The sequence below is a fragment of the Oncorhynchus masou genome, chromosome 11 (assembly GCF_036934945.1).
Source record: "Oncorhynchus masou masou isolate Uvic2021 chromosome 11, UVic_Omas_1.1, whole genome shotgun sequence".
In the NCBI taxonomy this organism is placed as follows: Eukaryota; Metazoa; Chordata; class Actinopteri; order Salmoniformes; family Salmonidae; genus Oncorhynchus; species Oncorhynchus masou.
In genome coordinates, this window is record NC_088222.1 from 23,976,132 (window position 1) to 24,003,331 (window position 27,200).

At 41.7% G+C, this 27,200-nt stretch overlaps 1 protein-coding gene across 5 annotated transcripts; it reads right to left on the minus strand.

Annotated features, from left to right (window-relative positions):
* LOC135548366 (protocadherin alpha-C2) lies at positions 1-27,200 on the minus strand. 5 transcript variants are annotated; one of them, XR_010456811.1, is made up of 5 exons: positions 26,981-27,200; positions 22,935-23,252; positions 20,464-20,505; positions 4,378-4,414; positions 1-3,072 (listed from the first exon to the last, which is right to left on the minus strand). XR_010456811.1 is itself a non-coding variant. In XM_064977896.1 (3 exons), exons 1-2 carry the CDS (start codon positions 8,306-8,308, stop codon positions 4,403-4,405), a joined length of 2,466 nt encoding a protein of 821 aa, XP_064833968.1. In that variant the 5' UTR covers positions 8,309-9,047; the 3' UTR covers positions 1-3,072; positions 4,378-4,402. The 5 variants fall into 5 exon arrangements, 2 of the variants coding, with proteins under 2 accessions (XP_064833968.1, XP_064833967.1); XR_010456812.1 differs by lacking the exon at positions 4,378-4,414; XM_064977896.1 differs by lacking the exons at positions 20,464-20,505; positions 22,935-23,252; positions 26,981-27,200 and adding an exon at positions 5,855-9,047.

Sequence of the window (27,200 nt, forward strand, 5' to 3'; positions counted from 1 at the left end):
CCACATATCTTAAAGCTTTATTGACACCAGCATCTACAAGCAGGACATTTAAGCAACAGAAACAACATCCAAACTGTTTTTGAATAAAAAAATGTATGCAATGCCATTCTCTCTCACTCACTTTTTAACTCACATCTGCCAATCAGCGTTGTGGGTTGTGTCCCCGCCCCCCACCCACCTATAAATAACACAGGAAGCCCTACAGAAAGGGAGGCAGATACAGTCAGACCATATAATCATAATGCAGGAATAAGCAGTGTAGCTACACAACAGAAACAGACATGATCTGCGTGATACTTAAGCAAGCACCACAGACACCCTCCTGTACCATCAAGCCAAGTGCAGAGATTACGTCAGATATAAAAAGTATATTGTATTTTAAAAAAAGTACAAAGTAGATACGCCGATACAGGTTTTAAATCCCTTCCACTGTCAAAGTAGAGCTTAAGGTCTCAGGTCATATCAGCCAATCACCCAGCCACTGGCTGCTTGGGAGATTTTCTCCAAATGCCTGGGATCTAAATGAATCCAGATTACATCTTATCCCTTGCGATAATCATGACTTGAATCTGGATTAAGAACCATCATCTCATTCTCCTCAAGTCACATGTACTGGTATAATACAGGAGACCCATAAAGCGCTCATGACGTCTGAATTTAGTTTCATATTTTCTGTTGCCTAAAATGTGTAATAAATGTGTCTTCATACAAGGCTCAGGTAGCATATTCTCCCCACAGGCAGAGCAGGCAGCGCCCACATCATTAGTGTATCAATCAAACAGCTGTGTCCAACACCATCAACCCTCAGACCCAAACAGTGACCTCACATTGTGACGGGAGGTGAGGTCATGATTCACACAGGGCTTTAAATAGGAAGAGACTGATAAAGAGAGAATTGGAGAGTTAATTAGCACTTCAAACTATGACTTCACTGCAGCCTGTGGTAGATGAGTGGTGTAGCCAGATCTGGATTCAGTGGAAATCACTGTGAATAGGAATAGCTTATTGTTTTTCCCATTAAACCTATATGATTGAGATATATACAGAATTATTTAAGTTCAGTATTTCATTTCAAATGAAGACTGGATGGATTGTGAGTGCAGGGCCTTTAAGGTCATTCATGACATGCACTGGCGTCAAAGGAACCCCCTCTCTGTCTCACTCGTCTTCAGATTCTTTCTCCTTATCTCTCTCTCTCCTTCTTTTGGCCCTTTCCCTTCATTGTGACGTGTATATACTGCTGTCTGTTCTAGTTTCTCATTTCTAAGACCTAATGCCTTGCATTAAATCTCTGCACTTCAGGGTATTGCTGGGAGAAGAGATACTCTGTCTATAAATTTAAAATAACATTTTGGCTAAATTCTTAATCAGGGGAGCGCTACATTCACATTTCATGAAATAATTTAGATTGTTTGTCTGTACACTGTGTCAGATAAAATATTTGAATGATGTATTGCAATACAAATGTCATACAGTAGGCTACACAATGTACTTGAATAAGTCACATAAAAAGCAGTGTTAACAATTGTTAGGTCAAAATATCCAATAAAAACATGACAATTCATAAAACATTGTAAACTTTAAAAACATGGCCAGAGTATTGTATTGCACCATGCCAACATAAATACATTTCAAATATACAACAATAAATCTTTTTTTTAAACAGTCTTATTTTTTAAAGTTAATATAGTAACATTTCTTATATAAAGTACACATGGTTTCTTCCTCTAAGCTTCCTGTTTAACACTGAATTCTCCTTTAGCTGATTCTCTGAGGTTTGTTCACAGTGACAGGGACACTGGGAGTGTGGGATGGAGTAAGTGTTACAGTAATTGGATCCTGCCAGAGGCCTGTGGAGCTTAGTTGAGAAGGCTCAGACAGAGGTATGATAAATTGTTGTAAAGTGAACCCCTTTAGTGCCTCAGATATTCTACATACAGTGTTGGCTACATTTGACCCTCATATTGTCCTGCTTAGGCAGGTAGGAACTAAATCTGGGTATTTCTCGCTGTCCTGAGTTTTTCCTTGGACATGATTCTCACACAAAAAATGAATTATAGTCTGTGCTTATATATATATATATATATATACATACACACACACACATGCTGAGCAGGAAATGTTTCTCATCAAAATATACTAAATATAGCGTCAGTGTCAAATGTGATCATGAAGATTTAAACCGTGAGAATATACTAGCTATCTCTGTCTGCAATGTGAAGTGGAGTAAGATGGGGTACTTCTCTCCTGCCTGGCTCATTGAATGACAGGTATGAGGTCTTGATTTATCTTGTTACCAACTCAACATGCACATCCCATACCATGTCTCAGGAGATAAATAATCCCATAACATAGGCTGATGTTCAGAGTCAAAAACATAATTCAACACATTCAAGAAAATTGGTAAGGTCTAGAAAGCCAAATGATGAAAAACTTTAGTATTATTTCTAAACAAAATGTACAAAAGTTATCTATGCACACTACACATTCACAGATAAACAAAGATAGTTATTTCACAAGCTAACAGAGTTATGGCATTGACCATATTGTGACCTCTCACACATACCCCAATAATGCATTGACATCACAATGATGAGGAACCCTCACAAGGACTAAACAGAATATCCCTTTTGTGTAATGTGTTTCTTGGAGAGGTACGGTAGGATTTTGGAAGATATTGAGTGCCTGGTCCCACATTTACAGTCAAAAGTCCCAGGGAGGGTGCTATATGCATAATGACATCAGTCCAATGTGGAAAGGAACATTGTGTTTGATGTTCCTTTCTTCCTTTCTTCATCCTTTCTTCTTTATGATATTTTCTAAATACAAGTACCTGTTGATGTAGCCATGCAGATTCATGCTTGATGGAAGATGATAAAGGTAGTCTACAGTTGCTGAGGTGGTTGGTGTGGTATGTTTGGGCAGAGGGTTCGACGAGCTGCCCCCAGAGGTAACTGTTGGATCCCAGTGATTGAAGGAGGGGTGTTGGTCACTCTTAACTTCTTTGAACGTTCTGCAGCCGAATACCCCAGATTGAGGACATCATGGCAGGTCACTGCTGGCCCTGGAATCCTGCCAATAAATAGAAAACACAGTCAGCCAATAGGAGGTGGAGAGAGGAGGGGGATCAGCTTGACTGACAGCCTATAAGGAGTCACAATTCATGCAACTGTTAAGATCACCAACTGGGGCTTGACTGGTTATTTCCACCATCAATCGAACATGGGTGGGCATTAGATACCAAGTTGCTTACTTTTACGGTCATAAACAATTAACATGCCTCTGGATTATGCAAGGAGGTGTGCATGGTAAAGTCTACATGGGCTATTTCTCAAATCATTATCTTTTATTGTCCCCACAGGAATTGAGAAATTACAGAATGGCCAAATTTCAGAATGGATCTATCATGTGCATCTAGGTCAGATTAAAAAGCAAGCAAGTGAAATTTGAATAAAACCAAACAAATGACAAAAATAGAGCAACAGAAAGGGAGATGTACCATAGAGACATGCACATCACAGTCTGTAGGAGTGAAGGATAGGCAAGCTGGTGTTTGAACTACTTTAGTGCAATTGTTTATGTGTGTGTGTGTGTGTGTGTGTGCGCGCGCATACGTGCAGGGCTACAGGTAATATGTCTATGGAGGCCACCTTTAGTCTGTGTTAGACAGTGGCCGACAGGCATTGAGCAGCTCATCATTTCATTATTTCTCCCTTTATTGTGCCAATGATAAGATGTGGCTGCTGGGGAGCAGGGGCAGAGCCAAAATATGCAGGGATGTGTGTGGGTGTGACAGAGGGGCTGGATGCAGCCGCTGCTTGGAAGGTGGTGTGCACACTGAGCTTTGGAACAAGATAGTGCATACCTTAATCCTATCCTTTATCTGTGCTAATTAGCACTTTACCCTGAGTCTCTGCCAAACAAACCACATATTGTCATTACTGCTCTGACCTGGCAGCCACTTTGGGCCTAATCTCAGCTGTCAGTGATTGGTTTCCCAATCTAATCACAGATGCATCACAATGAAGGTCAATGGGAAGAAGAGTGTGCCGTGTGTGTCAGGGGAGGGGACAGAAAACAAATAGGGAAAGGGATAGAGAAAGAGACCAGGAATTCAACCCTCTCTCTGCATCCTCTCTGGAAATCAATGTATGTTGGCTCTTTGCTGACATTTTATAATCCATGCCCCCTTTTACAAAGGAGACTGGACTCTGCCCACACAGAGTCAAACCCACGTTAGGGGTGATAAAGTGACAATTAGACCTATCATTAGAGCAGGACAGCGACACTTGCACAGAAAAAATTGAGAGAAACACAATTCTAGATTGAGCTACACCAATCAGTGCTCCTACATCATGTTACCAGCAACCAGCATACCTCCAGCTGTAGAATGGGCTTCCTTTCATTTTGAGTACTTTAGAACAGAAAAAGAGACAGGTTCAATGGTCAGAGTCCAACACACACACACACACACACTTTTCCAAAACACAAGATCCACTAATCCAATCCAAATCTCTTGTTTGTTTTCATGTCATGTCAGTACAATAGAGAGGAGACTGCCTTGTCCCTAAGTCCGAGCTAAAATTAAAACAGTACTTCAGTTAGACAAGGTTAGCCTCTTACTGGACCTGGAAAAGACAATGCACACAGACAAACACATCAACACAAAAGGAATTAGAATAAACTAACAATGTCATACAATGTTTAGCCTACACTGGCAGTCCCATTATACTGTATAGAGCTCACATGAGTCCATTATTTTCCCCCAGGTTAGTTTTATTATGACATAAACCCCGGTCCTGGTTTGTGCAATTCAGCTCAGAGAGTTGTAGTGTCTGAGACAACAGCAGACAGACGTTCTTGGAAAGCTATTTTTTGTTATTAAAATTGCATGAACTGCAAGCAAAGAATGAAAGGAAGTGGCACTAACATGACTTGGGAATTAGCATGGCTCAATGACTTAAATAAGCGAACTGAGCCAAACCCCAGTAGAGTGAATGACTGCAGGGCAAATTAAAAGCAAATAAGTTTTTCTGTTATGTCTGCATAACACTTACACAGTAATAGCCTAGCTGTGTTCATACACCACAGGACTGGAACAGAGCTTAAATGGATACAGTGATATTCTTGTTCTACTTTCCCAGAGTCTGGTGAACTTGTGGATGCTATGTGTATGTGTGCTGTATAAAGAAAGTTAGCGTTAGTTCCACGGGCCAATGCTAACTAGCGGTAGTGCAATTACTGGAACTCAACAGGTACAGGAGCAATGCTACTCACAGCATCCCTTAGCGAAACACTAGAAAACCTGCAGATATCCCATGCATAGAGGACATTTCGGCAAAATACATACAGGATTTATTTAAAACCAAACTAAACCCTGGTCAGATAAGTAGTACAGTACTACTGTATTGGTCCATTAACTGGAGTTTAACCTGTCAGTATACATAAAAGGATGAGAGCTGCACTGAGGTGACACAGGGTCTCTAGGCTCCTCCTCTCAGTGGAATATGATTGTGTAAAGGTGGTCAAACGGGCAGTCTGAAGAATGTGCAGAGGACACGCATAGGAACCGGCAGAGGTGGCTTTGGTCTCAAAAATAATGCAGAGGTGGCTCTTGTATAAAAACATTTTTTTTTAACAAAACAAGGCCCTGTTTGAATAGTATTTGAATGCATCCTTCATTCATGTAATCAGTGACACATGATAGTCTCTATGAAAGAAAGGCTACTGCTTTCATCAATCCAACCTTGTCAGATGTGTGATTACATGAAGGAAGGAAGAGTGTGCATTTCATATAAGGAAGTATATGTCAGAGGAAAACTGCTCCGGGCCTCCATCTCAGAGGTGCACATACCTGTAGCGTGGATGCTCTTGAGTCGCTGGTCTCTGTAGGCCCTGTGCTTCTGGGTATACTGGACACAAAGTAGCCTGCTCCCTTCGGTACTATAGGCTGTCTGACAACCACCTTGCCTTTCCTGGTTTCTGCGAGAAACAGGCTGTACCAGTAGGCATCACTGGAGATGAGGGTGGAATCGGCTATGGTAGAGCTCCTCTGGCTGATGATACTGTTTCTGCTGATCATACTGTTCCTATTTAGACTGTTCAGATTCATATTCATAGCAGGAGGCATCTTCAAGGGCTTCGGTTTCTGACACTTCAGCACGATGACCACCAATATGGTGATCAATAGCAGAAAGGATACTGAGCCCAAACCAATGACCAAATACAGATTTAAGTCTGTGAACAAGTCATATTCCAAAGGCAACTCAGTAGTTTCTGAGAATGGTGTCACCATGTGTTCTACTGTTGATATCTTGATGGTGACTGTAGCGGAAAGAGCAGGGTCTCCATTGTCTTTGGCGACAACAACCAGCCTCTGATGACGGGGGTCCCTATAGCTGAACATTCTTGTGGTACGGATCTCCCCATTGTATTGATCTAGACTGAAGAGGCTAGAGTCACTGATCTGTAGAAGCTGATATGTGACCCGTGAATTCTGTAATGAGTCTGCGTCAATGGCGATTACTTTGGCAACTAGAAATCCTTTATCAGTGGACCTCGGTATCACCTCTTCAATAACCGAGCCCTGCGCACGCCAAGGTGACACTATGAGCGGGGTGTTGTCATTCTGATCCAGAATGATGATGTGAACTGTCACATTGCTGTTCAGTGGAGGTACCCCAGAGTCTCTGGCCTCTATGTGGAAAAGAAACTCCCTCTCCCTCTCAAAGTCAAAGGTCTTCAGAGCGTAAAGGTTGCCATTCTCTGGATTAATAGAGAAAAGCATGGACATAGATGTGTTAATGATCTCCTTCTCCATGATAAAATACACCAGATACTGGTTCTCATGGAGGTCCGGGTCGAAAGCACTGAGTGACGTCAACAGTGCGCCGGGGACGTTGTTCTCCACAACATGGATTGTGTAGAACGACTGGGGGAATATTGGCGAGTTATCGTTGACATCCAGTATCTCCAAGGTGATTGTCTCATTGTCAGATAAGCGAGGTGTTCCTTTGTCTGTGACTATGAAAGTGATTTCATATCTTGGAATTGTCTCACGGTCCAGTGGTTCTGAAACATGCAGAGCAAAATAATCCTCCGAAGACTTATTAAGAACGAAAGGTAGGGATGTTTGTTGGTTCAAAGTGAGCTCAACTTCACCGTTGTCCCCAGAGTCCCTGTCGCTTATACTGATCACTGCTATTAATGTTCCCATGGCAACATCTTCCTTGAGCGTGCTTTTAAAAGATTTAATGGTAACCTCGGGATAGTTGTCATTCAGATCGGTAATAAATACCATTATTTTACAATCTCCGGATAACGAATTAGATCCTTGGTCTCTGGCTTGAATATATATATCGAAACTGTGGCTCTCCTCAAAATCAATAACATCCTTCACCTTTATTTCCCCTGTATTCGAATTTAGAGAGAACTTTTCTTGTGTCTTCTCGGATGTATATAACGTGTATGAATATATCATCTCTGCGTTAGTGCCCTCGTCCAAGTCTGTTGCGTTCAAGGTCATTACTAGAGTTCCAATTGGGGAGTTCTCTGTTACATTAATAGCATATATCGGCTGGTTAAAAAAAGGGGCGTTGTCATTGATATCCAGAACCCTAACGATGATACTGGCTGTGCCTGAGCGTGCAGGGACCCCGCCATCTACAGCGGTTAGTATTAAATTATGAACCGCCTGTTCCTCTCTGTCTAAATTACTGTTGAGAACCAAATCTACGTATTTAGATCCATCGCTTCCCGTCTGTATGTCAATTATAAAAGACTTGCTTTCGCTTAAATAGTAAGTCTTAATAGAATTCGCACCGACATCTGCATCCACAGCATTTGTCAAAGAGAATCTCTCTCCTGCAGCGGTAGATTCTGAAATATCCAAGTGCATTGTCTCCCTTCGAAAGACCGGTGCATTGTCATTTATGTCCATAATTTCAAGCTCAATGTTAAAAATTCGAATGGGATTTTCAAATATGACATCCATTTTCAGAAAACAAGACGTTGTCTTGCTCGAGCATATATATTCCCGATCTATCTTTTCAAGTATGAACAGGTCTCCCGTTTCTTTGTTAATGTCCAAATATTTGTTTCTGTGGATGATGTCAAGCTTTGCCTTGCGTGTTATCAGAGTGCGAAGGTCAAGTCCCAAATCTGTAGCCAGGTTTGCAACAACGGAACCCTCTTGCATTTCCTCGGGAATAGAGTAGCGATTAATGGACAAAGCAATTCCCCACATCGCGCAGAATACAAAGAGAACGGTGACGCACCTTGTCCATACAGTTGCAATGGAAAGCGCCATTATTGCAAATAAATATGTTAAATTAGGTCAATACTTGAAGCAATCCGTTAAAGACGAATAACTTTACATCTACGAGCTATTGCTTACGTGAGAAACAATCCGTAGCCTTCTGTTCTGCACCGGGGAATTCATGCCGAGCTTCCACGCGGTACAACTGCGGTGCGTTGCTGCTCTCCCAATCGTGATGACGTCTGCTGGGTAGTCGTCATTGAAAAGGAACAGCGACATGATGTGTGCTATGTAAAATGGTTGTACCTTATTATGAATGTTATGGTTACGAACGTAACGTTAATTCATGTTTACAGACGAAAATGAATATTTCGAAAGGTTATTGCAACCATTTCCTATGTGAGGCACTAACGGCTGCCTGTTTAAAAAGTGTGCATATGCACATTGTCTGAGATTCTGTGGTTGCACTCTAATTCTGTGGTTCTCTTTTTTTGACTAATGTATGAATACCAATTTAATGAAGTACAACAAATCCAACGCAAGTTCTCAATAGTAATTTTAGCACCACACAACATGCCTTCCAAAAATATTGTTTGAATGAGGAACTCTATAATGACCAGAAGTGTTATTAATATTGAAGTAGATGTCAAGATAAAGTTATGTCCACTAGTATAGGCTATTGTGTGTCTGAGTGACGAAGGAGCATTTGCAGTGTCCAATATTTGTCTATAAAACATTCAAAATAAGTAGGCCTAAACAAGTCAACAAGAGAAAGTATAGTATTGCAATTATTCTGCATACCCTCATATCTTAAAAAGCTGCCATTTGTGATAATCAGCACCTCAAAGCCACCACTTTACGGCTCCTGTACACTAGCACACCGTAAATTGTTGCGTGCCGCTTCGACCGCTCAGAATGGCTCGCTTGTGGCGGTGCTGGCAGAATATGGCAGCATATAGTTAGCAGCAGTTGGTTGTGCATCAAGAATAAAGCATAGCGCATGTGTATGAAGGTCTGGTTATTAAATGAATAGGTTCTCCACATGGCTTGGAGAACCTATTCAAGTAATTAAATACTTTTCGAAAATTTAAAAAAACAACGATGTATTATTAGCTAACTGGCTACAGTGCAGGCTAACTAAAATGAGCTGCTAATATAGTTAGCTAGTTATATAGACAACTTTACATACTGTATAGCTGAATTAAATATCACAAGCTACCAAACTTCATATTAGCTAGCTATCTTGATGTATTTATCATTGTAAAAAATAAACTCCAAATGCATTTGTTGGTAGGTAGCTAACAGCCATGGAGGAGGGTGAAAGGATAGCCGCTCCAACTGTAAAAGAAGGGAGAGAGTAGGATATGCTGGATAAGGCAGATACTGTATTAATTTGTGATGCTATCCTTGATATGATCCTGCTCTCTTCACATGCTACACATGCACGTATGTGCACATGCATCTATCTATCAAATGTTATCATGATTTGTTATAAGAGATATTATACTTTAGTAGTCCACAATGACCTGGTGATGTAAAAGTCTAATAATGACATTTTCTTCCATATTCCTACAGACTGTAGATTCCTTAAAAACGATTGCCTAAAGTTACAGTTTAGGGCACTGCACAGTTGGGTGACCAGGGCCATCTTGGACTGCCTCGTGGGGGAAATCAGGCGTGTGTGAAGGCAACCTGTGTCCTGCATAACACATGAGGACCAGGAGGGGATCTGCAGCTTGCCGCCATGTGCAAGAGGAGAGGTCTGCTGCTCTGCGTGATGTTTCAAGGATGGGGTCTAACAATGAGGCAATCCGTGTGCAGGAGATATTCACCTGCTACTTTTTCAAATAGGGTGCTGTTCCCTGGCAACACCACAGACTACACTATGCACAACCAACAACCAAAGGCACTTTTAAGAGCCATCCATATTGCAATAAGAGTATTCTTTCATTTACTTAGCTATGTCAACTGCAGTTATCCAATTCCCAGTTTATCTCCCATTGATTTCTACTTCTCAGGTGAGGATGCTGTTTAGGTAAGGGTGATGTCTGTACAAAAACAAAACAGGCTATTTTAAGAGTCACCCATATTGAAAAGATTTAGAACAATTAGACACCCTATAACCCACACCTATGCATTCATGTATCAATCTGATGAATTGTGTTGTGCAATAAGCAGGCTCAGTTGTATAACTGTGGCTCCTTCCACCTTCAAATAATAGTTCAGAGGACCAACCATGGAGAATAGTTAAGACACTTCATTATTTCTATTTATATAACTATGCCATATTGTTTGCCTCGCATGTCTGTGCATGTTTTTCAGTATAATGTACCCTGCAGCCACTGATTGTGGACACCAGGTGAGGTCCCACACACACATTCCTGTTGAACAGTCTCTGTAACTACCTTGTTTTCTCAATAACAGTCTCCTTCACTTCATCCCTCTCCTCCTTCTCCCTAAATCCTCTAGGTTATATCAGCTGTGTCGGTGAACCCCTCCTGCATCTGAACTGCATGACACATAGAGGGCACATCATGATCAGAGGTGAGAGGTCACTTGGTCAGGTCAACAGGAAGTATTATTAAAGCGATGCTTTACATTGAAATACAGATAGAGATGTAGTATTCCCAGAGTTAATGATCCAAGGTCAGTTTTGTGATGATTGATGATTTTTTTTATTCTATCTCGTCTGCAGATATGTTTTGATGTGAGAGAGGATGCCAACCCACAGTCTCGTCATCGCCACCTCACCTGCTCTTAAAATAACCTTCAGGCCAACTGGGGGCCCAAGGCTGGTTAGGAGACACCACTAGAGACACTGTTATGTAATTGTGATGACCTGAGAGAATTGTAGCACTGAATTGTAGCACTGTAATTAATTAATCATATGCTGTCTTCCCTGCTCCTCTGTTCTTACCTCTTTCTCTTTCTGTCTTTGACACTCTTTCTCGCACCTCTCTCCCCAGTTTTACAGCACTCTAGCCGAAGCTTGACATTGCACATGGTGATCTTAGGCTTGTGTGCGGCTGCTCGGCCATGGAAATCCATTTCATAAAGCACCCATTTAACAGGTTTTGTGCTGATGTTTTTTCCAGAGGCAGTTTGGAACTCGATAGTGAGTGTTGCAACTGAGGACAGACGGTTTTTACGCGCTACGCGGTTTAGCGGTCTAATTCTGTGAGCAAGTGTGGCCTACCACTTCGCAGCTGAGCCATTGTTGCTCTTAGAAGTTTCCACTTGACAATAACAGAACTTACAGTTGACTGGGATAGCTCTAGCAGGGCAGAAATTTGACGAACTGACTTGTTGGAAAGGTGGATCTAATGACAGAGCCACGTTTAATGTTACTGAGCTCTTCAGTATGGGCCATTCTACTGCCAATGTTAGGCTATGGAGATTGCATGGTTGTGTGATCGATTTTATACACTTTTCAGCAATGGGTGTGGCTGAAATAGCCAAATCTACTCATTTGGCCATGTATTGTAGATGGGGCCCATTTTCTTCAAAGCAATGCTCACATGACTTGTTCAAAGGCAAAACAATATTCAGAAAAATAAATCAAAACATGGCCATATAATAAAATAAAGATCTGAGATCGAAGGTTTGGGATTGAGTTCCTCATTAAGCCCCCCAATCTAAAATAATTGGACGTAGGATTATATTTCCTATTTATTTTATTTTCAGAACCCTTGCAGAATAAATTCCTCACTTTTTCTGGCTGTGATGGTTTCATATTCCCGTAGTAACCGTGCAACAAATTAGCGTCTCTCATTTAATTGAGCCTATGTAAATAGATAGGCTATATATTTCTAGTTTTCTGTATGTGATCGCATAGTCAATGCGGTTTAGCCAACAGACTAATTTAACAGGTGAACATCAAGACAGTTGATCTTTTACTTTGAAGTACAGTGCCTTGCGAAAGTATTCGGCCCCCTTGAACTTTGCGACCTTTTGCCACATTTCAGGCTTCAAACATAAAGATATAAAACTGTATTTTTTTGTGAAGAATCAACAACAAGTGGGACACAATCATGAAGTGGAACGACATTTATTGGATATTTCAAACTTTTTTAACAAATCAAAAACTGAAAAATTGGGCGTGCAAAATTATTCAGCCCCCTTAAGTTAATACTTTGTAGCGCCACCTTTTGCTGCGATTACAGCTGTAAGTCGCTTGGGGTATGTCTCTATCAGTTTTGCACATCGAGAGACTGAAATTTTTCCCATTCCTCCTTGCAAAACAGCTCGAGCTCAGTGAGGTTGGATGGAGAGCATTTGGGAACAGCAGTTTTCAGTTCATTCCACAGATTCTCGATTGGATTCAGGTCTGGACTTTGACTTGGCCATTCTAACACCTGGATATGTTTATTTTTGAACCATTCCATTGTAGATTTTGCTTTATGTTTTGGATCATTGTCTTGTTGGAAGACAAATCTCCGTCCCAGTCTCAGGTCTTTTGCAGACTCCATCAGGTTTTCTTCCAGAATGGTCCTGTATTTGGCTCCATCCATCTTCCCATCAATTTTAACCATCTTCCCTGTCCCTGCTGAAGAAAAGCAGGCCCAAACCATGATGCTGCCACCACCATGTTTGACAGTGGGAATGGTGTGTTCAGCGTGATGAGCTGTGTTGCTTTTACGCTAAACATAACATTTTGCATTGTTGCCAAAAAGTTCAATTTTGGTTTCATCTGACCAGAGCACCTTCTTCCACATGTTTGGTGTGTCTCCCAGGTGGCTTGTGGCAAACTTTAAACAACACTTTTTATGGATATCTTTAAGAAATGGCTTTCTTCTTGCCACTCTTCCATAAAGGCCAGATTTGTGCAATATATGACTGATTGTTGTCCTATGGACAGAGTCTCCCACCTCAGCTGTAGATCTCTGCAGTTCATCCAGAGTGATCATGGGCCTCTTGGCTGCATCTCTGATAAGTCTTCTCCTTGTATGAGCTGAAAGTTTAGAGGGACGGCCAGGTCTTAGTAGATTTGCAGTGGTCTGATACTCCTTCCATTTCAATATTATCGCTTGCACAGTGCTCCTTGGGATGTTTAAAGCTTGAGAAATCTGTTTGTATCCAAATCCGGCTTTAAACTTCTTCACAACAGTATCTCGGACCTGCCTGGTGTGTTCCTTGTTCTTCATGATGCTCTCTGCGCTTTTAACGGACCTCTGAGACTATCACAGTGCAGGTGCATTTATACGGAGACTTGATTACACACAGGTGGATTGTATTTATCATCATTAGTCATTTAGGTCAACATTGGATTATTCAGAGATCCTCACTGAACTTCTGGAGAGAGTTTGCTGCACTGAAAGTAAAGGGGCTGAATAATTTTGCACGCACAATTTTTCAGTTTTTGATTTGATTTTATTCTACAATGTAGAAAATAATAAAAAATAAAGAAAATCCTTGAATGAGTAGGTGTGTCCAAACTGACTGGTACTAATATATATATATATATATATTTATATATATATGTGTGTATATATAACAACACATGATTCAATATGTGCATAAAGTTTGAGGTGAAATAAATGCTATCCAGCTAGTTAACATAAGCCAATGTCTGCTAGCATAGCTAGCTAACCCCCAGTTAGCAGGGTTAGGGGTCAGATTTAGAGTAGGGGCTAGGCTTAGGGTCAGAATAGGGGTTAGGTTAACGTCAGAAGGGAGAATATCGCCGCCCCAAGGCAGTGCTGGAGGCAGCGAAAGCTGAGAGGTGGCATTATGAGGAGCTAGCACGGCAGCGCAGCTGGGACGAGAGTCTCCCGGCTGTACCCAGGGTCCCTTGCCATCCAAGATCTCCCAAGTCCAGGAGTCTTGAACCCGCTGCTCCTGGGTACTACGCTGCTTGGTCCGGTTGTGGTGGGTGATCACAGTGCAGGTGCATTTATACGGAGACTTGATTACACACAGGTGGATTGTATTTATCATCATTAGTCATTTAGGTCAACATTGGATTATTCAGAAATCCTCAATGAACTTCTGGAGAGAGTTTGCTGCACTGAAAGTAAAGGGGCTGAATAATTTTGCACGCCCAATTTTTCAGTTTTTGATTTGTTAAAAAAGTTTGAAATATCCAATAAATGTCGTTCCACTTCATGATTGTGTCCCACTTGTTGTTGATTCTTCACAAAAAAATACAGTTTTATATCTTTACGTTTGAAGCCTGAAATGTGGCAAAAGGTCGCAAAGTTCAAGGGGGCCGAATACTTTCGCAAGGCACTGTATGTCTGCTATTACTGCATACCCAGCCATCACCATGTCTTGAGACATTTTGAGAAATGTCTTGAGACATTTTGAGAAATGTCTTAAGACATAAAAATGAAGACATCTATAGACACATCTTGGAAATACCAATGTCTTGAGACATTAAGGCATCTTGAGACATTTTATAATTTGTTGTTTTCATGTTTTACTAGTAATCAATACTAATCATTCACTCTCATGCACATTCATAGCAAAAATTGTGCTGCTTACCCAATCACAGTAATCAAGATTTATCCACCTAATTATCTTGTCTGGATAATAGATCATCTTTGGTATGGCCTCTATGGCGTGCACCAAGTTTATAAATCATTTTTTTTAAAGATGTAGCTCACTTATTGTTTTTAGAAATGGAGCATGCAGATATTTATGGTAAGATTTAGGCTACGGTTTTAAATGAGGCACCAGAAATGTGATTATAAATCTTGACGTTGATATCAAGCCACAGTTATTTCCTCTGTCTGTATGACAATGATGGATATTCTAAAAGGAACAGCGACTATCATTTGTTTTTCAACTAGACAATGACCCAACACACCTCCAGGCTGTGTAAGGGCTATTTGACCAAGAAGGAGAGTGATGGAGTGCTGCATCAGATGACCTGTACTCCATAATCACCTGACCTCACCCCAATTGAGATGGTTTGCGATGAGTTGGACTGCAGAGTGAAGGAAAAGCATCCAACAAGTGCACAGCATATGTGGGAACTTCTTCAAGACTGTGAGAAAAGCATTCCAGGTGAAGCTGGTTGAGAGAATGCCAACAGTACAAAGCTGTCATCAAGGAAAAGGGGGGCTAGTTTGAAGAACCTCAAATATAAAATATATCTGGATTTGTTTAACACTTTTTTTGGTTACTATGTGATTTCATATGTGTTATTTCATAGTTTTGATGACTTCACTATTATTCTACAATGTAGAAAATAATAAAAAATAAAGAAAATCCTTGAATGAGTAGGTGTGTCCAAACTGACTGGTACTAATATATATATATTTATATATATATATATATGTGTGTATATATAACAACACATGATTCAATATGTGCATAAAGTTTGAGTTGAAATAAATGCTATCCAGCTAGTTAACATAAGCCAATGTCTGCTAGCATAGCTAGCTAACCCCCAGTTAGCAGGGTTAGGGGTCAGATTTAGAGTAGGGGCCAGGCTTAGGGTCAGAATAGGGGTTAGGTTAACGTCAGAAGGGAGAATATCGCCGCCCCAAGGCATTATGAGGAGCTAGCACGGCAGCGCAGCTGGGACGAGAGTCTCCCGGCTGTACCCAGGGTCCCTTGCCATCCAAGATCTCCCAAGTCCAGGAGTCTTGAACCCGCTGCTCCTGGGTACTACGCTGCTTGGTCCGGTTGTGGTGGGTGATTCTGTAACGCTCGTCTGTGATGGAAGAAGGTGAGGACCAATGCGCAGCATGGTAAGTCTCCATATTGATTTAATAGAATAAATGAACACAACAGAAAACAATGAACGAAACGAAACAGTCCTATGGTGAGTACACAAAACACAGAACAGAAAAACATTATTGGGGGGGCACACGGGGAGTGTGGCTAAGTCAGGTAGGAGACCTGAGCCAACACCGCGTGCTTACCATGGAGAGAGGTGGACCGGGCAGGCACCGTGTTATGCCGTGAGGCGCAGGCATAGCCCTGTTACATAGCAATGCCTCGTATCGGCCGGGCTAGAGTGGGCATCGAGCAAGGTGCCATGAAGCCGGCTCAGCGCATCTGGTCTCCAGTGCGTCTCCACGGCCGGGGTATATGGTACCATCCCTACGCATGATGCCCCCGCTTCGCCAGCACAGCCCAGTGCGGTCCATTCCACCTCGCTGCACTGGCCTGGCTACGGGGAATTTTTTATTTTATTTGTATTTATTTTTTTACCTTTCTTTAACTAGGCAAGTCAGTTAAGAACAAATTCTTATTTTCAATGACGGCCTAGTAACAGTGGGTTAACTGCCTGTTCAGGGGCAGAACGACAGATTTGTACTTCATGAGCTCGGGGGTTTGAACTTGCAACCTTCCGGTTACTAGTCCAACGCCCTAACCACTAGGCTACCCTGCCAGCCAGATAGGGTTGTGCAGGCTCGGTGCTCGAGACCTCCAGTGTGCCTCCACGGTTCGGTCTATCCGGTTTATCCTCCATGCACCAGCCCTCCGGTGGCAGCCCCCCACACCAGGCTGTCTCTCCGTCTCCAGCCTACAGGTGCTCCCGTCTGTCCTGAGCTGCCAGAGTCGCCCGTCTGTCCTGAGCTGCCAGAGTCGCCCATCTGTCCTGAGCTGCCAGAGTCGCCCATCTGTCCTGAGCAGTCAGAGTCGCCCATCTGTGCTGAGCTGCCAGAGTCGCATGCCAGTCAGGAGCTGCCAGAGCCGCCCACCAGTCAGGAGCTGCCAGAGCCGCCCGTCAGTCAGGAGCTGCCAGAGCCGCCGGTCAGTCAGGAGCTGCCAGAGCCGCCGGTCATTCAGGAGCTGCCAGAGCCGCCTGTCAGTCAGGAGCTGCCAGAGCCATTCGTTACTCCGGTGCTACCAGAATCGCCCTTCACTCCGGAGATGCCGGAGTCGCCTGTCACTCCAGCGCTGCCGGTATCGCACTTCACTCCGGAGCTGCCGGAGTCTCCTGCCTGTCAGGTGCTGCCGGAATCTCCCGGCCATTCGGGACCCGTGGCTAGGGTCCCCAGTCCGAGGTTGGCGGCGAGAGTCACCGTTCTAAAGAGGCCACGGAGGCAGGTTAAGAGGCGGACAAAGACTATGGTGGAGTGGGGTCCACGTCCCGTGTCAGAGCCGCCACCGCGGACAGACGCCCACCCAGACCCTCCCCTATAGGTTCAGGTTTTGCAGCTGGAGTCCACACCTTTGGGGGGGGGGGGGTACTGTCACGTTCTGACCTTAGTTCCTTTGTTTTGTCCTTTGCTTTAGTATGGTCAGGGCGTGAGTTGGGGTTGGCAGTCTATGTTCTTTTTTCTATGATTTGGGATTTCTGTGTTTGGCCTGGTATGGTTCTCAATCAGAGGCAGCTGTCAATCGTTGTCCCTGATTGAGAACCATACTTAGGTAGCCTGTTTTCACCCTTGTGTTGTGTGTGATTATTTTCTGTTCTGTGTTTTGTGTATTCACCGTACAGGACTGTTTCATTTAGTTTGTTGTCGCTTTATTGTTTTCTGTTGAGTGTTCATTTATTCCATGAAATCAATATGGACACTTACCACGCAGCGCATTGGTCCTCACCTTCTTCCATTACAGACGAGCATTACACCGTCCTGCAAAGATGATTACAAGAGCACAGCGCAGAATGCTCAATGAGGTTAAGACGAAACCTAGAATGTCAGCTAAAGACTTACGGAAATCTCTGGAAGACGCTAACATCTCTGTTGACAAGTCTACAATAAATAAAACACTAAACAAGAATGGTGTTCATGGGAGGAGACCATGGAAGAAGCCACCATGGAAGAAGCTCAATAGAAGTTAGTTGATGCAACAGGACAACAACTCTAAAAGACAGAAGTTCCCAAAACTTCAGACTAAATTTGTGTTGTTTGGAAGGAACACAACACTATGTGTGGAGAAAAAAAGCCTCATCCCAACTGTAAAGTATGGTGGAGGGAGCATCATGGTTTGTGGCTGCTTTACTGCCTCAGGGCCTGGACAGCTTGCTATCATTGACGGGAAAATGAATTCCCAAGTTTATCAAGACATTTTGCAGGAGAATGTAAGGTTATCTGTCCACCAATTGAAGCTCAACAGAAGTTAGGTGATGCAACAGGACAACAACTCTAAAAGACAGAAGTCAATTAACAACAGAATGGCTTGAACAGAAGAAAATACTCTTTCTGGAATGGCCCAGTCAGTCCTGACCTCAACCCAATCGAGATGCTGTGGCATGACCTCAAGAGAGACATCCCAAGAATTTTGTGGAACTGAAACAGTTTTGTAAAGAGAAATGGTAAAAAAATCCTCCTGACTGTTGTGCAGGTCTGATCTGCAACTAAAGAAAATGTTTGGTTGAGGTTATTGCTGCCAAAGGAGGGTCAACCTGTTATTAGGGGCAGCAGGGAGCCTAGTGGTTAGAGCGTTGGACTAATAACGGAAAGGTTGCAAGAACGAATCCCCGAGCTGACAAGGTAAAAAGTCTGTTGTTCTGCCACTGAACAAGGCAGTTAATCCACTGTTCCTAGGCTGTCATTGAAAATAAGAAATTGTTCTTAACTGACTTGCCAAGTTAAATAAAGGCTAAATTAAATCGTAGGGTTCACATATTTTTTTCAAACCTGCACTGTGAACACGGTGTGTTCAATAAAGACATGAAAAAGTGTAATGGTTTGTGTGTTATTAGTTTAAGCAGACTGTGTTTGTCTTTTGTTGTGACCTGGATAAAGATCAGAAAAAAATGTATGACTGTCACGTCCTGACCATAGAGAGTCCTTATTTTCTATGGTGGAGTAGGTCAGGGCGTGACTGGGGGGTTAGTCTAGTTTATTATTTCTATGTGGGTGTTCTAGTTTTCATGTTTCAATGTTGGTGATTTGTATGATTCCCAATTAGAGGCAGCTGGTAATCGTGGTCTCTAACTGGGGATCATATTTAAGTAGTGTCTGTTCCCACCTGGGTTTGTGGGATATTGTATTTTGAGTAAGTGTATGTAGCACCTCTGTAGTCATGGTTCGTTGTTCGTTTGTTGTTTTTGTTAAGTTTCACTATTAATAAATTATGTGGAACTCAACATTCGCTTCTACAAACGATCGTGACAATGACCAATTTATGCAGAAATCCAGGTAATTCTAAACGGTTCAAATGCGTTTTCTTTCCACTGTATATATTCCCACTGTATAAATGTGGTGCCACAGAAAAAGGTTATTCAGGTTCAAAAACCACAACAAACACCCTAAAAGAAGGGGAATGCAGAATGCTTGTTCTGTAACGAGCTCTTCTCTGTTACCTGTGGGGCCTGGATACGGAGCGAGCAGTGTCACAGGTGGGCTCATGAGCCATGCTCAAATGTAACTGGGATGGGATTATTCTGCTGCGTGTGTGCGTGTGAACCATTTGCTCTTGAATTTTATTTAAATGACTTGGGATTTAAAATCTTGCCTATTCAAATGATAATGAGTTTAGTTTAACTGTACATAAAAGTGTAAGGAAAGGGGACACTTCCTGGGAGGTGGGCATCTTACACAGGTAGCAGGGAAAAAGGCCCCCTTCCTAAAAAAAAGTTTTTAATTAAATAACCAAGTATCTGTCAAATGTAGCCCTTTTTTTCCTTTTTAGTTTGTTACCCTAAACATGGCCATCATCCACCTACATTTATTTTCTCCAAACTTATCTTTTTTGTTTCAGCAATTACACGTTGATCCTGGAGAGGGGGTTACTGTACCTTTCAATGTCTTCCTATGTATTCATAAAATACGTGCATGTTGAAGATAGCATGCAAAGCTCACAGCTCCGTGGACATCTTCACAATTGCTATAATAATCTGCGCAGAATCTCAAACATTGATCAATTGCACTATGTACTTTTAATGTAATTTCAACTGCAATCCAGATCATGTGGTTGTGCTATTAGATGAAGCACAGTGATAGCATATTAAGTTGTTGTATAAATACAAAATATCAGATATTGTATTACCATTTGAACATTGTTTTGCTTTTAAATGGTTGAAAGTGCAGTGAAAACACAATTAAATGACTACTACACCAAAAATAAAAACGTTTTTCAATTGGAATTTGGATGTACTTATTGTGTGTATTGTACTTATGTACTTATGTATGTATTGTGCTTTTTATCGCATTGAGAAACATTTCAACCAAATATGATCCAAATTGGCAACACTTTATTTTAAGGGTCCGTCGTAAAACCACTTATAAGGCATTAATAAATTGAGTTCACCATTTACTAATCATTACTCCCACATTAAAAAAAAAACATTTACTTACCATTAGTAAAGTCAAAAACATTGGTAGACATTCCTTCTGTACCTGGTAAAAAAACAAACAAGCACACAACACAGGATGTTTAAGTAACTTTATATACATGTGTGAATACTAGCTTACTATCATTTACAAATGTGGGAGAAATTATTAATATATTGTGAGCAAGCTGTTTGTAAATGCCTTATAATTGCGTTATAAAAGGTTTATTACGGACCCTTAAAATAAAGTGTTACCACCAAATTTCCACATTGAAATTATGTGGTGTGCCCAGTGGGATGTCTCTGTGAATCCCAGGGGAACAGATAATAGAATTACTAACTTTTGATGCAATAATCATAGATGTTAACGTCACAGCAATTGTCTATGAGTAAATTCAGCAACATATCGCATGGGCAGCGCCACACTGCAGGTCTACGTCCCAGACTGAATCATAAGGCTATGTGTGTCCAGTATACCCGACCTAACCCATTGATCAAAATAAATCAGCATTCATCTCTGATTGTATACATGATAGAAATGTTTATGAAGCCAAACAGGTCAAACATAAAGGTATAAAGTAAAACAATGTGAGATATAGTGCCTTCAAAATAGTATTCAGATCCCTTGACTTTTTCCACATTTTGATGCATTACAGCCTTGTTCTATAATTGATAAAATTGCAAAAATTCCTCAGCAATGTACACGCAATAGGTTTTGATAAATGTTTTTTTTTAATAATTTATAAAAAAGAAAAGTATTTAAGTAAGTATTCAGACCCTTTGCTATGGACACGAAATTGAGCTCAGGTGCATCCTGTATCCATTGATCATCCTTGAGATGTTTCTACAACTTGATTGGAGTCCACCTGTGATATATTCAATTGATTGGACAGGATTTGGAAAGGCACACACCTGTCCATATAAGGTCACACAGTTGACAGTGCACGTCAGAGCAAAAACCAAGCCATTAGGTCAAAGGAATTGTCCGTGCAGCTCCGAGACAGGATTATGTCAAGGCACAGATCTGAGGAAGGGTACCAAAATATTTCTGCAGCATTTACGTTCCCCAAGAACACAGTGGCCTTCCATTCTTAAATGGAAGAAGTTTGTAACCACCAAGACTCTTAATTGAGCTGGCCACCCGTACAAACTGAGCAACTTGGGGAGAAGGGCCTTCATCAGGAAGGTAACCAAGAACCCGATGGTCACTCTGAGAGAACTCTGGAATTCCTCTGTGGAGATGGGAGAACCTTCCAGAAAGACAACCATCTCTGCAGCACTCCACCAATCAGGTCTTTATAGTAGAGTGGCCAGACGGAAGCCACTCCTCAATAGAATGCACATGACAGCCCACTTGGAATTTGCCAAAAGCCACCTAAAGGACTCTCAGACCATGAGAAACAATATTCTCTGCTCTGATGAAACCAAGATTGAACACTTTGGCCTGAATGACAAGTGTCACGTCTGAAGGAAACCTGGCACCACCCCTAAGTTGAAGCATGGTGGTGGCAGCATCATGCTTGGGGGTGTTTTCGGCAGCAGGGACTGGGAGACTAGTCAGGATCGAGGCAAAGATGATCGGAGAAAAGTACAGAGATCCTTGATGAAAACCTGCTCCAGAGCGAACGTTCACCTTCCAACAGGACAACGACCCTACGCATACAGCCAAAACAATGCAGGAGTGCCATTGGGACAAGTCTCTGAATGTCCTTGAGTGGCCCAGCCAGAGCCCGGACTTAAACATTTACATATTTACATTTAAGTCATTTAGCAGACGCTCTTATCCAGAGCGACTTACAAATTGGACCCGATCAAACATCTCTGGAGTGACCTGAAAATAGTTGTGCAGCAACGTTCCCCATCCAACCTGACAGAGCATGAGAGGATTTGCAGAGAAGAATGGGAGAAAATCCCCAAATACAATCTTGTAGCATCATACCCAAGAAGACTCGAGGAGGTAATTGCTTCCAAATGTGCTGAGTAAAGGGTCTGAATACTTATGTAAATGTGATATTTCAGTTTTGTTTTTTTAATACATTGAAAAAAATTCTACAAACCTCTTTTCGCCTTGTCATTGTGGGGTATTGTGTGTAGATTGATGAGAAAAAAATGTTTTAAATACATTTTAGAATAAGGCTGTAACGTAAAACAAAATGTGGAAGGCACTGTGAATGCCTGTAAATTATTGCCTCACAGAATGCAATGCATAATCTGCAGATGGTATATCCTCAGATCATTTTCACCATAAGTGGCTATAATTGCCATTATATCAGTACAATCATCATCATCATCATCACCCTCATCCTAAACTAGGATTGCACATGATATGAATTAAAAGGGATAGCATTATGACAGACACTGCTGTATTGAGACAAAATACTATGGTGTAATGTTGTAAATTATACGTGCGAAGGAGCATAGATACAAACAGACACAGAGGGTTATAATTTATGGGTTGTTGATATTAATATTTAGTGAGCATCTACAAGAAATTACCTTGAATTGTATGCACAGTCTGTCCCACTATATTCATTTAGAAAAGTCACTGTTGATCAGATTGTCCTCTCTCTGCTCAAGCTTGGGTCATAGCTAGAGACGGACCTCTTCTTCTTTTCAAATGTAGAAAATTAGTTCAGTTCTCCTCTGGGCACAGGCTTCAGTGTACAGTAGCCAGACAGCATGCCAGGGATGTAGACACTATGCTGGTAGTCAGGTGGTCGCTGTGCAGATAGGGGCTGTACCTTAGAGTCCAGGTACGGTTTGGAACACCTCCTAAGCTCCCAACTTCTCCTTCCTGGGTGGACATGTTGCAGTCTGCAAACAAAACAAATCACATAATAAAGTGTTGGTTAGTGTTGTGATTTCTGCAATAGCAACATGCCCTACAGTGTGAATTTCAGAGATTTTTCATAAATGTCCAGTCAATGTTCGCTTGCTTGAGAGGAAAAATTTAAACAGTAAGGTTAGCAATACAGCAGAAATAATAGACCACATTAATTACAAATAATTGCCAGAAAATAAATTTGATTCTGTGAGAAACATTACATTATTTAATATGCAGGGGATAGTTTAAATTGCTCTTTGGAAGAAAGAAATACACACTAGTACTACAATGAATAGGAAAACGGGCAGTACAGTTGTTTCATTCTTGCATTATTAATGCAATACACTACAGTTCATTAATATACCCATGTATGCAGCTATTGCCCCCCCCTGCGGCACAATGGAGCATCACTAGGAAGATGCATATTATCTAAAGTTGCAAGTGAGCCACCATCCCGTCAGTAATTGCAATTATATGTATGCAAATCAGCATTTTGTTTTTATGATGTAGTACTTGAATTACTTTTATTTAGTTATATTCGGATGCATTCATTATTTTATCTTTAATGTATGAGTTCCACACGTCATGCACTACTAACTCGAAAGGCCTTGAAACGTCAGTTTATTCTTCAGCAAACAAATTCATATTGTTGGATTGTTGAGGTAATTAGCAAAACTATACAATACGTTGTTTTGCTTATTACACGGATTACTTCACATGACCTCTCTCTTTATATCAGTCCATAAAATATACAATTATATTATATTCAAATTATTAGTGGATAGGCTATCCAGGTCTAGGCCCATGATTAAACTCGAGTCTCACTCGCTCCTGATGCTTGCTCACTCGCTCCTGATACTCGGCTATTTTCTTCTCCCTCCACTTCAATATAAAATCTTCACGCATAATTCTAATAGTATGACTGAAAATATTTGTTCAGTCGCCAAGATAACTTTATAAGTTAATCATAGCTACAGCGTTTCTGACTCATGCATCATTGTTTTCCATTCGTTTTCTCGTATCTTTGCAATGCTTCTTATTTGTTGAAAAAGCATGACAATCACCGAAACAGGATACAAATAAATTGATGCATTACAATTTTAAAATGTGTCTGTCTGATGTGATTAAGTTTGAAACAGTATACATCGTTCGGAGTAATTGCTCCGTTGTTCACTATCAGGTTGCGGAGGTCCTGTGCGTTCCAACTCGATGTCGTCTGTGCCCTTGGTGTTATCCTTCTGTGGAGTTGCAGTTATCGAGATGCATGGCTTTAGGAACATGAAATCGCTCTTTCCTGGGTCAGACACATCTTGAAGTATTGTGCCTGTGAAAGGGGGCCGTTGCAGTTTTGCCTCGTCGCAGTTCGTGGATCCTTTGGTGCCTGTGGTTTTCTGCACATTCAGGTTGGACTTCTTGATCACATCAGCGGTAGACTCCTCAGATCGGAACACGCAGCATCCACTAAGAGAGAAATTAAATCCTCGAATGGAAGGTCCCTGTATGCCCTTATCCGGGCCAAAACGATAATAGCCATCAGAAACGTGAACGAGATAGCGCACAGAGACACTACTAAGCACCGCGTATTTTGGTCAAAAATAAAGACATTCACAATAACATTGTTGCTCAGGGGAGGGAAACCGGAATCTTGTGCTTGGACTAAATTTTGAACGTTTCTTAGCTGATCATTGTCAAAAGAACGCTGGGCGTACATATTTCCATTGTCTGAGTTTATGAAGACGTAGGTGGCCACCGGCATTCCCTGTATATCACCTTCCAGAATAGTGTAAGAAAGATAGGCATTTTGTTCCGAATCTGGATCCAGGGCAGTAACCGAACACATTGAGGTTCCTGGTGCGTTATTCTCTCTCAAATATACAGTGTATGATGGCTGCTTGAATCGGGGTGCGTTGTCATTCATGTCTGACACTTGCACTAAAATAGTTGTCATTGTGAACAAGGGAGACGCGCCCATTTCCCGTGCTGTGAGAGTGATGTTGTAGTCAGAAATGGTCTCTCGGTCCCAAAAAAAATCACAAGTTGAGCTGGGTCATGATCTGGAATTTCACAGTCAACGTTCCCATTTTCACCCGAGTCCTTGTCCATGACACTAATGACAGCTATCACAGTCCCGGGTGGTCCGTCCTCTTGGACAGGTGTGGACACTGATGTCAAAATCACCTCCGGGAGGTTGTCATTCACATCTATGATATCACCAGAACCGTACAGTGCACGGCCACTGCCGGGGAGCCCATGTCCCTGGTTTGCACATATATTTCTTGCATCCTGTCTTTTTCGTAATCTACGACCCCTTTCACTCTGATCTCTCCAGTGCGCGAATCCATGCTGAAAATCTCGCGCACCTTAATGGGTGCCTGCCCGCTGAAAGCGTATGTGATTTCCGCGTTTGGACCCTCATCCAAATCCGATGCGTTTAGTTGAATCACAACAGTGTCAAACACAGGCGCGTTGTCATTTGCATCTATAACTGTTATATTGATCTGCGCTGTCCTGGACCTCTCTGGCGAGCCTCCGTTCACAGCAGTCAGCACAATTTGGTGCGTATTCTGCTCCTCTGTGTCCAACGGGCTCTCCAGGACCAACTCCGCAAACGTACTGCTAACGCTAGGCGTCCAGGACGAAATGGCCGTTCACACTCAGCAGATAGGAGCGGAAAGAGTCGCTGCCAACATCCAAGTTCTGCGAACTCTCCAGCAGGGGAAACGGGACACGGTTATGGGGTCAATTTCACGACCTACGTATTGAATTCAAAATAAAATGTGAACATGAAAAATGAAGTTGAGAATGTAAACATTATATTTTCGAGGACGGGTGAAATAATGGATGTTGAAATCAAAAACCAAACAACCCAAAAACGTGTAGGCAAATCATTTTAAAGCGAGAACAAAACTCTATGACAAATGATAAAAACATATATTTGAAAACTAATGCATTTTCTTTCGGTTTAAACTTTCCCAGCAACCAATCCTATTGAATACATTTTGCCTACGCTCTTGCCTGCATGTATAAAATTCGAATTTGTTCTTAACTGACTTGCCTCGTTAAATAAAGGTTAAATAAAACATGTAATAAATGTACAACATTTTGGTTACGCTACTCGTATATTTGCTTTCGATGTGTTTCTTTGCTTTCACTGCCATTCTTTTCGATTGCGAGTTGTTGGCATTTTTTCCGTTAAGGGCGGAGTTTAGAGGGAGGCCTAGACAATGAGTCTCCATTGGTCCGCTAGTTTTGGAGTGACGGTTTGTCTATTTTATTTTGAATTCAATACAAATTGACCCCAAACCCATGTACCGCCACCTCGAATATATCTTGATTAAACTCGCCCCACGGAAAACTGGGAGAGTTATCGTTTACATCTAAAATATCCACCTCAACCCTTAATATTTCCAAAGGTTTTTCGATTACCATGGCAAATGGAAAGAGCCAAGAGAAACTGTTCACATAGCTCCTCTCCATCAATTATTTCGTTTACAAATAAAATAAAATTTTCTAAATTAGTCTCAAAGTATTTTTTATTTTTTTTGTGCCTGAAACTATTCTGAACCTGCGCACAGAGTCTCTCCACGTAGAAACCAAAGCCCAAATCCTCGGCTATATTTCCAATTTAAACCACATGTTCCAGTTCCTCAGGGATTGAATAGCGATTCTGAGCTAAAACAAAATCCAGGAAACATTTGATGAGAGCTAGGCATGTCACCTGCCATGTCCCCGCCAGCCGTTTCTTCGCGCCTCGGAGGTCCATCTGAGCGACGCACAATATATACAGTCCATGTCCAAAACGCACTCCATAACCGAAAAGGGTTTCAGTTATAAAATAGCCACATTTACATCTATGTTATTCTGTATATAATCATATCTGAATTGTCCTCTTTCCTTTTCAAAGTGGAGCCGTTGTGTTTGCCCTAGCGGAGTGTCTT